General features: G+C 34.1%; 1 protein-coding gene across 1 annotated transcript; it reads right to left on the bottom strand.

Moving 5' to 3' along the window:
• Window positions 1-7,916: 7,916 nt before the first annotated feature.
• LOC111059702 (THAP domain-containing protein 2) lies at window positions 7,917-10,782 on the bottom strand. Its single transcript, XM_039420098.1, has 3 exons — window positions 10,410-10,782; window positions 9,571-9,990; window positions 7,917-7,943 (listed from the first exon to the last, which is right to left on the bottom strand). The coding sequence occupies exons 1-3, from the start codon at window positions 10,560-10,562 to the stop codon at window positions 7,917-7,919; spliced, it is 600 nt and encodes a 199-aa protein (XP_039276032.1). The 5' UTR covers window positions 10,563-10,782.
• Window positions 10,783-17,542: the final 6,760 nt, after the last annotated feature.

The following is a 17,542-nucleotide window of genomic DNA, read 5'->3' as shown; positions in this document are numbered from 1 at the left end:
ATCCCACATCTACAGTAGGTACTGATTATTCTGTCCTAGTTGCCTCATTTTCACCCTTTCACTTACCTAGATCTCTCATCCCAGTTTTCTCTTTTATCCTGGTTTTTAAGATTTATATAGTGAAGTCCACGTTATAATGACAGTAGAGAAAGATAGGAAAACAGCGATGCCGATTTTATTGGCATAATGTGAATTATTATGAGCTCAATTTACTTCTCGGCTGTTATAGATGAACTCATGTATATACGCATGTAACTCATGTATTCATACCTACAGTTAGTATGGCAAATTGGCAATTATTAGCACAGGAAAAGATTTGTTGCTAAAAAGCTCTAAAACATTGGATGATACTGAATTTAAGAGTACAGTAGGCCTATGCTAACATTGGATGCACATGAAGTGCAATAAATTGAGACCATACATGATCACACCTGCAGATGAGAACAAAATCTGGAAAGATCCATATAAGCACGTATAAAACACGTTGTTACTTATCTGTCGCTGCTCACACCAGCAAGTGTGCTCTTGCACATAGGTGCATCCAGTGTGATCATACCCCAAGATCAGCTAGTATATATTTGAAAACTCCAGGATGGGAGGATGATATCTCCCATCCCATAAGATATAATAAACAAAAGCTAGATACCGTACTATAATATACGGTATATGATAATAAAATCCATATATTAAGTCTTTATACTTGCGCCTAATTCACAACAAACAGACTTTGGGCAGAGACGTGTAGCGCGGACTTTTGTCCCTTCCATGCAAAGAAATGATCCAAGAAGGGATGTGGCGCTGGAATCACCTTCCCACGCGGTTCATGTCACTTGTGGCATACAAGAGAGGGCACGCTACTTTTTTTGAAATAAGAACAGAAAAAACCTGTTGAATGAAATAGAATAATTGTTCAATGTTTCAGTCCCGCCCGCCCGCTTTCGTCAAGTACTTGCCATACCCGCGCCTCGTCTCTGCCCAACGTCTGTTGCTGTTCTGCCTTGTGTGTGAATATGGACCTTACAACTAGTAGTTCTGTAAACAGTAGACCTCGCGCTCAGTAAGTTACATTGACCTGTTGTTATGTTTTCTCAAAAATTACGGTAATAAATAATTTATAAATTTAAAATGTCTAGAAAAAATCCTAAATAAACATGGAGCATTCTGTCCTATCGTACCGTGACGTGTCGTCCCGGAATGTGTGAGCGCTGTTATCAGGTCTGGCTGCAACTGTCTACAACGTTGATGGAAAGATACATTTTCAAGATGTTCAATGTTTTTGAACGGGTAGTATTATAGTCAATTGTCTACTAACGTTGATGTAAAGATAAATTTTCAAGATGTTCGATGTTTTTGAACAGGTAGTATTATAGTCTACTAGACAGCTGGTTATTATGATTGACAGAATCCAAAGTCAGGGCAGTGGACTGTGAATGATAGTTGGTATTAATACCTACAAATAAATCTCTGAATTCTGTGCATAAAAATACTGATAGCTTGAAGTGTGGTAAGTACGCCAATAAAAGACAAAATGAGTCAACAAGATGAGATTTAATATTAATAAAATAATAGGCAGATGGCCACATACAAAAACAAGTGTAAGCAGATTAAATCGAATAAAATCTTTAGAAATTTAATTACAACATGTTATAAAACCGTTAGAAAAAATACAAAATTTAAATGAAATTAGGTCAATGACACTAATGACCATTGAAGCTTGACAATAATTGATAAGGTATTATTAATGATACCTGAATTGAGAATAGACAATTTAAGATAGTGATACAATGATAAAGTTACTGCTGAAAAATTCAATCTTGATGATTTAAAAAAAAGGAATAATAACAAATGACCATGAGATGTAGATAATGCTCTATATAGGCTATATATATAGAAATGGTTAAATGTTGATTGACACTAATACAAATAATCTTAGAATGATTGAATGTCTCGGTCGACATTAACACAAGTAAATAAGTTCAGAAATGAAGATGCCTTGGTCGACATTAACACAAGTAAGTAAGTTCAGAAATGAAAATGCCTTGGTCGACATTAACACAAGTAAGTAAGTTCAGAAATGAAAATGCCTTGGTCGACATTAACACAAGTAAGTAAGTTCAGAAATGAAAATGCCTTGGTCGACATTAACACAAGTAAGTAAGTTCAGAAATGAAAATGCCTTGGTCGACATTAACACAAGTAAGTTCAAAGGTCAATGTCATACACATTGAAATAGGCGTCGGTGGCCTTAAAATATCACTTATGAGCTAAAGGTAGCTGTCAAATACAATGAAATAGTTGTTAATATTGAGTACATTAATATAGGCGACATAGGCCTTCAGTGAATCGAATGTCAAGATAGACATCAATAGAACAATTAATAGGCGTCAGTGGCCTTAAAATATCACTTATGAGCTAAGGGTAGCTGACAAATACAATGTAAAAATTGTTAATGTTGAATACAGGCGACATGGGCCTTCAATGAATTGAATGTCAAGCTAGACATCAATTGAACAACTCAGATATGGGAATACACTTGCAAGCCAAGGGTAGCTATCAACAAAATTGAATGTCTTGGTCGACATTAATACACTTGTAAAGTCAAGGGTAGCTATCAACAAAATTGAGTGTCTTGGTCGACATTAATACACTTGTAAAGCCAAGGGTAGCTATCAAAATTGAATGAAGTACATATTATAACCTTGACATTATGTAGGACAGTGCTCTCAATGAGACATACACTGTAACATATTGAATTCATGTACATAGGCTCGATTGCCAAAGGTATGGACAATTAAATGTTTTTAATTGCCGAAAAAGTTGAATGATAGCTACAAAAATCATATGAATGCACACAAGAATGTTTGAATTAGAAATAGAGAACAACGTGGTCCAGTATCGACACGCTGTAGCATTTTCATGAACAGTTATGTAATACATGCGTAAATGAAAGTTGATTAGAATGATTTACGTAACCTGAATAAAATTGAAGAAGAGATGCAGCCAGGCAGACAGGCAAGGAATCCACGGTACCCAAAAGAACAGGACATCAGCAAGTGACGATGTGATCTGGCCATGCGATGACAAGAATGGAAGCGTTTAACACAGTAGGCAATTCCCCCAGTGGAAATGTGAGCAGGAGCATGTAGAATTCCAAACAAATAATCCGAATTTCAAGTTGTGGAATTTTTAGATTGAATTCCAAACGGTAGAGATGATGAAATTGAAAGTTTGAGTTTCAAGTGGTGAAGCCAGTTGTTGGAGAATGGCGATAGACGCCAACACGAGGTTGTGATCTTGACAAAGTTTATCAGCGTAAATATGTGGAGAAATTGATGAATAATTGAATCACAATTGAAGAATAGATTGAACGAATTAATTTGAAGGAGTAATTCACTTTTAAAAACGTTCCGTAAACTAGATGAATTTGGATGAAAAGTTTAGACCGGGAGCGAGATGTGCACTCACCGACTAGAATCCATTGAAAGACAAGAGGCTAGCTAGACCAGTACCTACTACTACATCAGGCCCCACAACTAATTAATGACGTCATAGCATGTAGATTGATTCTTCCTAGAATCATAGTAGTTTATACTAGCTTATCATTGTATGCTCTCCAACTTTTGTTGCTATATCGGTTTTTATCGGGTGAAATAATATTTAAACTACATATTAAATAGGAATTTTATTAAAATAAAAACACTTTATTCGACTAATGCTATAATTTCCTCATACTTTCAGCTTAATAGACATATTTGATTAGGTGATAGAGATATTGATGAATTCATCTCAACCAAATAACAGCCTAATAACAACCAAATAATATACCTAATAACATCCTGTATCAGAATCAAAGGAGAGATAATGCAAAGGTAAACCAAATCAGAGGTAACTCATTTTCAGAAAAGAGGCTCCCAAGACCTGGATGACAATAAATCTGTGGTTACAGAAAAACCTATTATTAGAATGTTTTCTAGTTAGGTAAAACCTTTCCATCTTATGATGTTATGGACAGTTCTAAAACTTTCATTTACTTTTTAATTCATTAGTTTAACAGTTCTTTCGCACTTTATTTACACTGATCTTCTACACTCCAATTACACTGTTATTTTACATACTATTTACACTGTTCTTTCATACTTTATTTACACTGCTCTTTCACACTCTTATCACAATGTTATTCCACACATTATTTACACTGTTCTTTCAAACTTTAATTACATTTTCCTTTCACACTCTTACACTGTCCTTTCACACTTCATGTAAACTGTTGTCCCACACTTTATGTACAGTTCTTCCAAAGTTATTACACGATTTCTCACTCATCAAAACTTTTCAGTGTTGAACAGTTTTCAACTTTCTTTTTTTCAATTTACTTTTTGAAAAATTATCGTTCTTTATCTTCACATAGTTCTTGAGCATTATGTTCGTAGATGCCTTCAGAAGACTATTTAGCACCAATTCTCTGCTATGCACTCCACAATTTAGACTTCTTTGGAATAAACCATATTCATCCATCAATTTTTTTGTGAGTTGCATTGATAATTGCCGTTGATCTTCAACTTGAAGAAACTCTTTTTCGTTGGTTTTCTCAACCAATTTTTGAATCATAATGCTATTCAAAATAATGGCATTCACAACTTCGGGTTTAGGATATGATAATCCACCTCTGTCAATATTTTGTATCATACTATAGTTTGCAGAGTTCTGTTCTTCAACAATGAATGATTTGTCAGCTAGGACGAGTGACTGACGGCAGTGATCACACTTGTTCTTTTTCAACACCACTCTTGCACTATAGCCAGCTAAATACATGAGTACTGGAACATTGTCTTCAATATTTGCAAAGTCCTCTTCTTCAAAGACAAGGTCTTCAAAACTTTTTGGAATTGATCCACTCACTGATTGATCTAAAGGATCATTTGTACTATTCAATACCTCTTTACTCAATTCAACTTGAATATTGCCAAATTTGCTGGATTTCAATGTTAGTGGAAGTAGATTTTGCAGTGGAATTTTTGATTCCACCTCAAATACCTGACGTAACGAGATCAGGTATTGTGATCCTGCCATTGTTCTATACCTACTTTCCAAAACGTGCTTCTAGTGCATCTGTTTGAATTTTTCCAGGAAGAATATAATTGAAATTAAGCTCATATTGATGCAATAATTTGTCAATTCTAGAAGAGCGTGAGTGGTGTGACTTAATGCTTCATGTGTCTGTCTCTCTTTTGTCAATTTGTTTTTTTGAAGATTTTTTTGCTTCCAAACGTCAAGCCAATCTAGAAACTTTTCCATAAACTTGAAGTTTTCTTGATGAGGAGCAAGAGGCATTTGTAAGTCATCTTTGAAACGTATGTCTTTGAACATAGTTTTAACATTCACAATTCTCCACCACTTCGAAATGAACTTGATGAAGTCTGCTGTTGAATCACAGTGCTCAATTGAATGTAATCTTCCAATGGCCAACAACCCTTCAACCACATGCTCATTGAAAACATTATGAAAAAATTTTACACACTGCCTTTCAAAGTTCGTGGGTGAAAGTGTCTTCATTGACAATGTGTGTGAAAATTTTATGACATTTGCTGATTTGTTCTCAATATCATAAACTTTTTTCAAACAACCAAATGAAGCACTAACTAAATTTACTGCGTGTCCTCATTACTTTCTATTTCTGGATATTTGATTGTTTTTTCAGTATCCTTTTGATTGATCCAGTTGTTTCTTACGCATTTCAAAATATGCACAGTGTCGAATAAATAGAAAAGTGGCTTATGACTTATGGCTTATGACTAGGTAGCACACCTACGTGTTTCCAACGTTGAAATTTGGTTGTTGAGGTCGAATAACCGTTAGCGGTTGAATTTTTCAACGTTTTAAATACAACGTTGTTTTCAACGGTTGATCTCTCGTTAAAAACACGTTGAAAACGAGCTTCCAATTCCACCACTCACAGCGCTACAGTATGTAGTCCTTACAAAAACGGATCTAGAAACTTTCGTCAACGACCGATCGACGCCATTTCATGGTTAGAATTATTTTCATCACGTTGATGAAAGCTGTGAACTCTTTTAGAAGTGTCTACCCAATCCACTTTTACTTGGTAAGTTTCTTTAATTTATTATTTTTATTTAAAAAATGAGATTGTTTGGTGATTTATTGTCTAAACTTGAAAACAAATATTGTGTGTTATTTACACTTGTTTACATTCGAGGTTAGGGTTAGGTATATTTGTTAAATTAGTGGGCTCTAATTTAATATATTAAAAATTAATATAATACAATAAGCTTGGTTTTAAGTATTGTACATGTAGCCTACTACTTAACTTCCAAATAAATTACAATTACTTTGATTTCTACACAAATATTTTCATTATGCTATCTATGTATTGTTTTTGTCACAGGACTGCTTGTGTTGAGAAATTGAATGAAACTTAATAATATAATGAAAAATATAAATTTTTAAAACATAACCCAATTTAACCTGCAAACAATGGAAGTCTGTTGCTATGGCACTAATAAATTGTCTATGTAGGCTAACATCAAAGTGATTGCTTTTAACAAGTTCAGTACCGGTAATTAACTCGGTGATCCAAGAAATTGGAAACGGGTGCCCGGAGTTCACCTCATAAATATTAACATTTTCCAAATATCGTCATTCCATGGTGACGAAATTTAGCTTAAACTTGTTCATTTTAAAATTTAATTTCCAATTAATTTATGAATGTTTACAACTCATATGTCAAGGATATTTTTGATTAATTTCATTGTGATTTTAACTTTTGGTCTAGGTTTACAAAATTTAGTAGGCCAATAAAAAATGGTTAAAATATCGGCATACAACTGTTTTTTTTTCATAAAACTAAGTATGTACCTACAGTAACTATTACATTTTACTCATAAATCTAAAAAGTAACTTTTTTACCGTTTTTATATAGAGCCTTATTTGTTTAGTTCTATAGGCCTAATGAAAGAGGAGTATTTCAAGTTAAAATTCGTCTATGCTACAAAATTTGGAAACCCAATATTCTTACTTTATTCTTAGTCAATTTGAATGTTTGAACGAATATCTAAAAAACAGTCATCACCTCGCCTTGTGATTCAAAATATCAATGTGTATAACAAAATATTAGATGTGCACTTGAGAAAAATTTTTGTACTTGTCCCTTTATCCCTTTTGTCCCTTTTAACCATGCAACACCTGTATCAAATAATAACTCCTATGTGGTGGCAAAATTTCATCTGCCTTCATATTTATAGAATTTCTCATTAAAATTTATATTACCTTATGTTTCAGATTCTATCAAACAATCTTGTGGGTCGACTGTGGGCATTAAGACCCAAATTGAAGACGCTATTAAGGATTGGCTAAAATATGCGAGGTCAGAGTATTTTCAGTGGAGAAAAAAAAACAATCTAATTTTGTCGGTAATTAAAAATATCAAGGTATAAAATCAAATATTTAAACACATTAATATTTATGTTTATATTTATATTTATTTTACACAAATATTTAATAAAATATTAAAGTATTATGAAATGAAAGTGGAAAGTTATTTTGAAAGTTCCTTTCTATTGAAACACTGTAATAAAATATTTGTTTGGCTATTACATAAATCACAAACAATCATCATACCTGAAAACTAAAATGTAGGGGGGTTTATACGATGCCAATTGGCAAGACAATAATATTGTCTTCTGAAATGTACAGCTGGTGTAAATTATCAATTGAATCTTTTAATTCTAAAACCATCATCTAGGCATGGCTAAATAAAAACTAATTATTGACAACATCAGCTGACGGTTTAAGAAGACAATTATTATTGTTTTGCCAATTGGCATAGTTTAAACCTGGCATAAATGTCAAGTAAAAATTTAGATGATCTATATTATTTGCTAGAAAGAATTGAGCTATTTTTACTCACCACAGATGAAATTATCATACTAAAAATTCAAGATTTTAAAACAACTGCTGAATTCTTGAAATAATAGTTTTAAGTTAGGTATGTTTCTTACAGACATAAAATGTTTTTGAGCTTTGCAGAGTATATTAAATTACCATGGTAATTTGGTTGTAACCATCTCAGTTTTTTAAACAAACTTTTATCATACTAATTTTTGTGGATCAAAATTGAAGTAATATGGAAATAGAAATAAAAATAAAAATCTCAGTACCCTTTTTGAATCATTTAAATAATAGTGATTAAATAATTCAAAAAGGGTACTGAGATTTTTATTTTTCTTTCTAGTTCTATAAAAAGTAGCCCTATACAGAAAAGAGATGAAGTAATATGGTTTTTATTGTGTGTTTTTAATGTCACCTTACCAATGTACCGCATTGCACGGTAATATTTCTGTTACATGAAATCATATGTAAATAAATGGAAATATGATTTCGTATTTTCATCTCTTTTCAAATGATTTTAGAAATATTACCATGTAATTGATAAGGTACCGGTTCAAAAGTATGGCTAATTCAACGTCTATTTATAGTTGAAAATAATGGTTGTCACGACGTGCTTTCAACGTCTATTTATAGTTGAAAATAATGGTTGTTACAATGTTTTTTCAACTATTATTCAACGTTGAAAATAACGTGGAAACGGCGGACATTTTTTCGTGTTTTCAACGTTGAATTTCAACGTCTTTTCAACGTTAAGGTATTACGTGTTTGTAACGTTATTTCAACGTTTCTGTGCTACCTGGGTTTGTCACTAGGATGTGGATACACAATACTCAAATTAGGAGGATTACTGAATAATGACATAGCTTTGCGATTGATTGCATTGTTGTCACTTATTACACATATTACATTGAAACCTATTTCTTGTAGGCCAACAGTAACTTTTTTTATGTGATAAAATAATGTTTCTGCTTTGATAGTTCTCACTGGTAGAATAAAAATCACTTCTCTGAAAGAAGAACATAGGCTCTGAATCATAAAGACATGTGCTGAACTTGCCATGTCTTGACTATAGTAAGCATGGCCCAAAATTCCTCCTCCAGTGTAGTCAAGATACGGCTTGATATGAATTTCATCAATCATTAATGAAACAGTCAGATCATTCTTATTCAATAGATTGAATTTGCGCTTGGCAAAACTGAGAAAGTTTTTATCAGTTAGCTCTATACTTGGATTTGAATTGTGAACCAAGCATAGATTGTGAAGTGTATTCGGATGAGGTAATGTGAGTATGCCCGAACTTCTCAAGTATCTGTAAGCATGAGATGAAATGCTATGGAAAATACTGCATAAAACGGTGAACTCTGTTGAGTAACGGTTGGAAAACTTATTTGTATCTAAAAGATTTAATTGTTCCTTAATAAACTTCAATTTTTCCGAGTTGGAGGCAAATTCCAATTCCTCAATTTGGCTCAGACACCCATCAATTGTGCTGAATAAATCACTTTTATTTGGCCTCCCATTAGAGTTTTGAATGAATTTGGTAAATGAATGCAATGTTTCAATCAAATCGTTGATGTCATTTACATCACGCGGATAGTTTACATTGTTCATTGCTTTTAATTCGACTTGCCCCACAAATAACGAAAACTGTAAATTTGAATTCACCATGGCTGAAAGTACAATGTTAGGCACAGGCACAGCTTCAACAATCAAGAAGAGAACACTGTCTGGTTTTTTTACGACACTCCATTCACTTGGTACTTCAACTCTCACTGAATCCACTAAATTTGATAATTCAATAAAACTTTTAAATTTGAATTCATCATCGTATTTCTTCTTTGATTGCAAACTTTTCTGAATTGCTTGATTCAACTGATAGTTTTCTTGACGCTCTCTTCTCTCTTCAACACTTTCTCTTGAAGAATATTTAGTTGACCAATGTTTTGGGCAATTGGGAAAGAATCTGGGAATTGCACCTTCTTTCAACTTGACTCTATTGAGTTTGGCTTCCAGATTTTCTCCATGCTCGTTGTATGCTCTTACTACTTTGATGATATCCCTATCATCAAAGTGCTTTTCACATACCTGAAACAAAGGTGCGAATTTATTAAACCTGTCAAGAAAAGGTCCTCCATTTCTCTCCTCTCATCCCTGCTCTCCACTGATCAACAAATTTATGAATTAGGATGAAAAATTTCTCAACACATCTAGCCTACTTTAATATTCTTACAAAAATAGATATTTTAACTGATAAACATTTTTCAAATAATAACTGAATAAACATAATTAGTTGAGAAACTACAGAGTAATTCTGCATAAAATGCAGACATATTGAAGATTTTCGGAAAAAAAATTTCCAAAAAAATAAAAACACGCTTGTCTGTTATGATAAACTTATGATGAATTTTGATTTTTTCAAAGTAGCTATGCTTATTAATGAATGTCTGTTTTGCAGCCTTTGCAGAAAAACTTGAGGCAATTAAAATTAAAATATGATAACTTACCTTTGAAGATTTTGTAGGATTAAAGTTCTTCCTTCTTATCGCTTGTATCCATTTTCTTTTCAAAGTTTCATCTTTCGGAAAAGAAAATACAGAAACTTTTGAAGTCTTCTGATAATTCCCGCGACAGTTGGGTACACAACAACAGAATCCCATGATTTAAAACTCCATTCACCATTACTTTCCACAGACAAATATTAGATTTATGATAAACAAACTATATTTATTGAAATAATAGACCGTGAAAATAGAATTCGTAATACAAATTTCGATGGTTACCGTATCAGATGTAATAACAAGTATCAGCGCTCTTATTTCGCTTGCCTACCGCCAGTAGATCAGTGATCTACATGTAATGACGTCATAGTTCATTGGAGCTCCAGTTGTGGGGCTTGATGTAGTAGTAGGTATTGGCTAGACGCGCTAGCAACAAAAAAAAAGGCAGAAATGTCAGCCACGTACGTAAAACGTTTACAAATGTTTGGTGAAAAAGTAGCAAATATCTAGAAAGTAAGATGCCTGAAAGACGAAATAAATTCCAAAAAATTGAATAATACAAATATTAAAATTGAAACGACGAATAATAGAAATAAACTTGATATGACAGTGACGTGGAACCGTGAATGTGACGTCACTGGACAGTGCAGATGGACAAAATGACGACATGACGTCTACGTAGTAACGGAACGAGTAACAAAGTGGAACCGTTCCAATAAATGCTTTGTCAGATTTTACAATGATGAATAGTTCTAGTCTGATTTTTACGGTAATATTGGCCTTTTCCTTTTGCATTATCCTTGAAATGCAAAATTTCCAAAAACCTTGTATATACGTCGACACACAATTCAAAGAGGAACATACCTGTCAAATTTCATGAAAATCTTTTACCGCGTTTCGCCGTAAATGCGCAACATATAAACATTTAAACATTAAGAGAAATGCAAAACCGTCGACTTGAATCTTAGACCTCACTTCGCTCCGTCAATTAAGCTAAGACCTACTGTCTACCGCATGTATCTTGGTCTCTGGAAGGAATGCAGTCTCCAGTCGATCTAGTTTTAGGCGTGACATATGGCCACTGTATACATACAGTGGGGCCGCGGAATTGGAAATATCTGGAACTAAAAATATCAATGTTAAACGTCCTATGCTTGAAAACTGTTGCTGGGTGGAACTCCGAATATTTGTCAGACAGCGGAATTGGAAATATCCGGAACTCGAAATATGTTGCTAGGCGGAATTGGGAGTATCTGGAACTCAAATTATTTGTTTGTCGGATGGCGGAATTGGAAATATCTGGAACTCAGAATATCAGTGCCAAAGTGGGAGTACTGGTAATGTGTTTGTTATTGAGAAATGGTTCAAGTCTGACTCATTTTCTGGAATGATATGGACTAATTAGCCCACTTAGGGTAATTCATAGCTCATTATATATTATTAATTTTGAATGGAAATATTGGACTTGAACTTCAAACAGTAGATCAACTTGACTGATCTTTTTGGACTTGTTTTTCATTATCAAAATTTGGGAATAGAATACTTTTGGACCTGGTCTGTCGTTCTTTCTCAATCAATTATATTCATTATATTCATACATATTATGCAAGTTTTCAAAACTCTGTTATCTGTTTCAACAAACAAGACTGATGACTGTTGATGTGTCGATGAATTCATTTTAGGCTAACTATAGAACCCTTCATTTGTTTTGCGATAAATTTGTTTCATCCCACATCTACACAGTCTTGCTAATAACGATCGATATTGTGAATTCGATATATTTCTAATTCCACATACTTCCAATTCCAGCAGCTGACAAGATATTTTGAGTTCCACCGGTCTGCACAATATTCGGAGTTCCCCCTGTCAACATATTCGGAGTTCCATATATTTCCAATTCCGGCCAGCTGCAAGATATTTTGAGTTCCAGATATTCCCAATTCATGCGACCCCATACAGTATGGAAACTTGGCTAGTACCCTGACGCAAAAATCCACCATCTTGTTAGGAAGCGCCGCATTAATAGTATTGATGGTAGGTTCGGATCACTTCAATGATCCGGATCAATTTATCTCGTTCACTGCCACGAGTCAATCAGAACTTGGAACTTCCTTGGAACTTCCTAAGGTCACGTGATGTGTCTAGTATTTGCGTCACGTAAAAAGCATTGGTTAGATAGGCGTTTGATTACAGGTTTCCATTCTGTACCTATTCTGTGATAAGGCCACAGTATACATACAGTATGGAAACTTGGCTAGTGACGCAAAAATCCGCCATTATTATTATTATTCTCATTGCATCCCAAACATCCGAATAATCAGACTGAGGATAAGTCAAGAAGAACAACCTAAAGGAGGTTCTCAACACATATCTTAATACATTGATAAAATGCTGTAATTATACAATAGTCACATGAAATATTAATATATATATATACAGTATATATAAAATTGCAGTTAGTCAAGAGTACCTATGTACAAGGACCTGGGAAGAATCAAAGACAAGAAACACTATCACTATAGTATGATAGTATGAGTACAGAGTGATATATATCACTCCTGCAGAAACTCAGAAACTCATCCACAGAATAGTATGGCCTTTCAAACATCTTGTTAGGAAGCGCCGCATTGTAATAGTATTGATGTAAGGGTCGGATCACTTCAATGATCCGGATCAATTGATCTCATTCACTGCTACGAGCCAATCAGAAGACCAGGATTGGAACTTCCTAAGGTCACGTGATGTGTCTAGTATTTGCGTCACGTAAAAAGCATTGGTTAGATAGGCGTTTGATTACAAGTTTCCATTCTGTACCTATTCTGTGATATTGCACTGGAGAGCCAGGTAGCGAGTACACAAACGCTGTGGTCTATTTGCCTTCGCCAAATGTAATTGAGCAATTTCCATCCCACCAAATTTGTAATTTAATCAGCGATCTATAAGTAAAATTACATCCCAAAGTTTTTAGTCGTTACATAAAATAATAGATTTTAAGATGAATAACTAACTTAATGAAAAAATAACACATTTCGACGTTTACTCCGGTCAGCTGCGGAAACAAAACTGAAAACTGAATGGTGCACAGTGGCTACAGTTACGGTAACCGTAGCTCCAGTTCGCGTTCTGGTAAGCAGCTTCTCTTTGTCCCTGATACAGGGTAACGGCCAGCAACGGTCACAGTTATCACATAGTTATTCATAAGTATTCTTTGAGTACCTATGGTGAGGTCCACGTTATAATGGCAGTGTGTGATTTGCAATGGTGTTGCTATCCTTGTGTATTGTTCAACAAAGCAGATGGCGCTATCTATTACACGCATTGCAAGGTTGCCACATCATTTATCAACAATGTGGAAATTGAACTTATTGACAAAATAGGGTTAAGGGTTAGGTTTTATTTAGGTTATATTTGATAATGTTTCATAAGGATAGGTTAGGGTTTTGCTTTGAAATTGCAATATGCTAGAAGGGGTTGTGGTCCAGGTAGAGTTATGTTTTTTGTTGTTTCAAAGGTGAAAGGATAGGTTAGGGGGTAAGGAGTTTGTTTTGAAATCCAAAATATTGAATGTGAAAGGGTTACGGGTTGGGGGTTTTCAAGTTATATTTAATAATGTTCCATGAGGCTAGGTTAGGTTTTTGCTTTAAAATTGCAATATGCTAGAAAGGGTACAGGTAGAATTATGGTTTTTGATATTTCAAAGGTGAAAAGATAGGTTAGGGGGTTAGGATTTTGGTTTGAAATTGCAATATGCTGGAAGGGATTAAGAGTTTTCACTGAGATTTATTTTTAACAATGTTTCAAATATGAAAAGGGAGGTTAGGGGGTTGAGTTTTTGCTTTGGAATGACAATATGCTGACTTGGTTTATTTTTTTAAACATTAGTTAAATAACAACCATTATATTTTATTAATTATATTATTGAAAAGTACTCTTTCTTTTATTGAATGAAATGATGATAATATGTTGAATATTAAATCGAATTAAATGATAAATCATCATTGGATAATAATATCATCATCAAAATGGAATGACGGCTCCAGTTACGGTGCTCGGTAACCATCATCACAAAGAACGTTACATTCAAAAAACTGACTGAATGGAACGGGAAAAAACTGTTTCTAACGCATGCGCGATACGGTGCTAACTGAGGGACGATGACAAACTGGGCTGACGACAAAGTGGGCTACCGACAAAGTTGCACGCCGTCAAACTAGGCTGCATTCCTTAGAGTGCCAGTTTGGCGGTGCATGCAACAACAAACTGGCACTCCTCAGATTTTGTCACCAGACAACAAAGTTGCACTCCGTCAAACTGGGCTGCATTCCTTAGAGTGCCAGTTTGGCGGTGCATGCAATGACAAACTGGCACTCCCGAGATTTTGTCACCAAACGACAAAGTTGCATGCCGCCAAACTGGGCTACTTTTAAGTCCTGATGTGATTAGTTTATACATAGGTGTTTTACAAACAGATACATGCTGAGATAATGAAGACAAAGTACTCTTCATATTTGCAGAAGACATAGGTACATTATACATGATAAATTATAAATCATTAATAATAATTATAACAAGGAGGGGGCCCCCTAGTTTGAGAATTTTAACCAACCATTTTTCCACATTGCGTGATAACTGATTCTTCTCAGGCCTCCAAGGCAGTTCAAAAGTAATAGGCATATGTATAAAAAATATTGAGGATGAATACTTTGCAAAAGTTTCTGGGTTATCTTAAAATTGATGTAGTTGATAAGACTTTTATCACAATTTATATGCCTACTCCAACAGAATAGTATGATAATGTTCTGCTTACATGATCTGAAATGTGTCATAGGCTGCTAAACTCGAATTTTCAACTCTAAAAGCTTCTAAAATTGATTCCAATTAGCAAACAAAAATATTCTGATAGACTACAATATTCTAAACAATCTTCATTTCTGATGAATTTCCATTCATTATTGAATGAACTAGGCAAATGTGACTTTCTGGTGCTGAGAATATAATGTAGAAATATCTCTCCAAACACCAATTTCGAAACAATCAATTGACAATATTGCATCTAAAGGTGCGTACAGATTTACGCGCCACAAACATGCACAATTCACTTTTAATCAGCTGATGCCAAGCTGTTTATATCTATATCTTACCGTTTCTGTGAAAATACAGATATAGTCAGCTGATTAGAAGTGAATTGCTCATGTTTGTGGCGTGTATATCTGTACACACCTTAATAGCCTACAAGCTCTCACACTGGAATGTGTTTCAAACTTACAATAGTGAAGCACTTACAGTATGGTAGAACAATAGAAGAACTTGCAATATGGTATATTCATTCCGTGTTCATACTCAGTAGCCTACTTATCGATCAATCTCCATTTGTCATCTGTAAATACTGCCTCTTTCTCACCCAATTACAAATGCAGTGATAGCACCCCACCCCAATGACCGCAGGGTATACTCAACCTGCTGGCTTCATATTTTGTGCAAAACAAACAGACATTTCGCCCATTACCAACAGTTAATTCCTCTTGCTCGTTCAAATCTGCCAGCAGGTGAGTAACTTGCTGATCGACAAACTCTGCGGTACACATCTTGAAAGGTGTGTTTGGGTTGAACGATTTCACCACAAACCTGTACTCCTTCAATGATTCATCAACCAACTCATTCTGATTTTCAAGTTGGTTTGTTTCTGTAGATTACAATATATACTGGCTTATACACTTATATACAATAGCTTACAATACAGCAAAATTATAGATGAATTTACATAATATAGACTAAGAAAATAATTATTGAACTGTATATGATATGAAAAAGCAGTTTGTAATATAATAACTATAGATAATAATCATATTGTTATGCATCTACATAAATTGGCGGAGCTTTGGACATATCAATGTCCATTCTTCGGAAAGAATATTAAAAATATCCTCCCCACTAACTCTCTACCAAAACGTTAATTTCGTTATTTAAACTAAGGATTTATTTATTAATGGAAATATTGTAAAAGTTTTAATCAATATGAATATTAAAGAGAAAAAAAAACAGAAATTGATAGAGTAAAATAATTATATAGGTAGATAAGATCAAATAATTGATTAATAAAATGAAGTAGGCTGAAAGTAGATCAGGGTTATCAACTTTCAGTAATATACAGCATTATGCAGTGGATAATTGAAATAACATGAGTTTATATAATATATATATACAATTCGTTCTATAACATGGTTTAAAGGTTTGTATTTGTGGGATGGGTGGGGGATGGATGTCATGTGATCGTTCTAGGGCCGGACAGTTTCAGTCATTTGTTCCAAAAGATGTTTTTTAAAGTTAGGATGAAGCTCGCTCGGCTCTCGATGGACCTGATAGAAACAGGAAGTGCATTCCATGCACGACAGGCACTGACTAAGAAGGATTTTGTGAAAATAGTAGTTCGATGATTGGGTATCCTTAAAGTACTTTCTCCGGTTCTAGTATGTGAAGCATCTATCCTCCTACCTTCAGAGACAAATTTGAAATCATCTTTAAAATAGTTCGGATTACCGTATATCAAGATATCTCTAACAAGCTTGACTATTCGAAAAAGCCTCTGATCGGGAAGCTTTAATGTTGAACTAGCAATGTGGGCTGGGGTGATATGATCATGGCGTTGGAGAGAGTAGACGAAACGTAGACAATAATTTTGGCAACGCTGTAGTTTATCATTCAGAGTGACTTGCATATCGTTAAGAACAGAATTACAATACATTAAATGTGGGAAGATGAGAGATTGAACCAATAATAATTAATGTTTCTAGGGAGGATATCGTGCATTTTCTTCAATGCATGCATGGCTGAGAATACCTTTTTACAAGTTTTGTTCACTTGTTCTGACCAGTCAAGAGTATTATTCATAATAATGCCTAAATTTTTAACTGAGCTACAGTAAGGAATGTCATTACCGTCTACACTAATTTTGTGAATCGATTCAAGGTCAATATTGTTTATAAGACGAGAATATCCAATTATAATGGGTTGTGTTTTGATGGGATTAAGCTTAAGGCCATTTTTCTTTGTCCATTCCACTATCGAATTGATATCCTGATTCATTATTCCAACTGTTTCATTAATTTTTGTTATGGGACAGCTTAAATAGATTTGAAGGT

The sequence above is a fragment of the Nilaparvata lugens genome, chromosome 2, assembly GCF_014356525.2.
Source record: "Nilaparvata lugens isolate BPH chromosome 2, ASM1435652v1, whole genome shotgun sequence".
In the NCBI taxonomy this organism is placed as follows: domain Eukaryota; kingdom Metazoa; phylum Arthropoda; class Insecta; order Hemiptera; family Delphacidae; genus Nilaparvata; species Nilaparvata lugens.
This window is presented reverse-complemented; position numbering and strand designations above follow the sequence as displayed.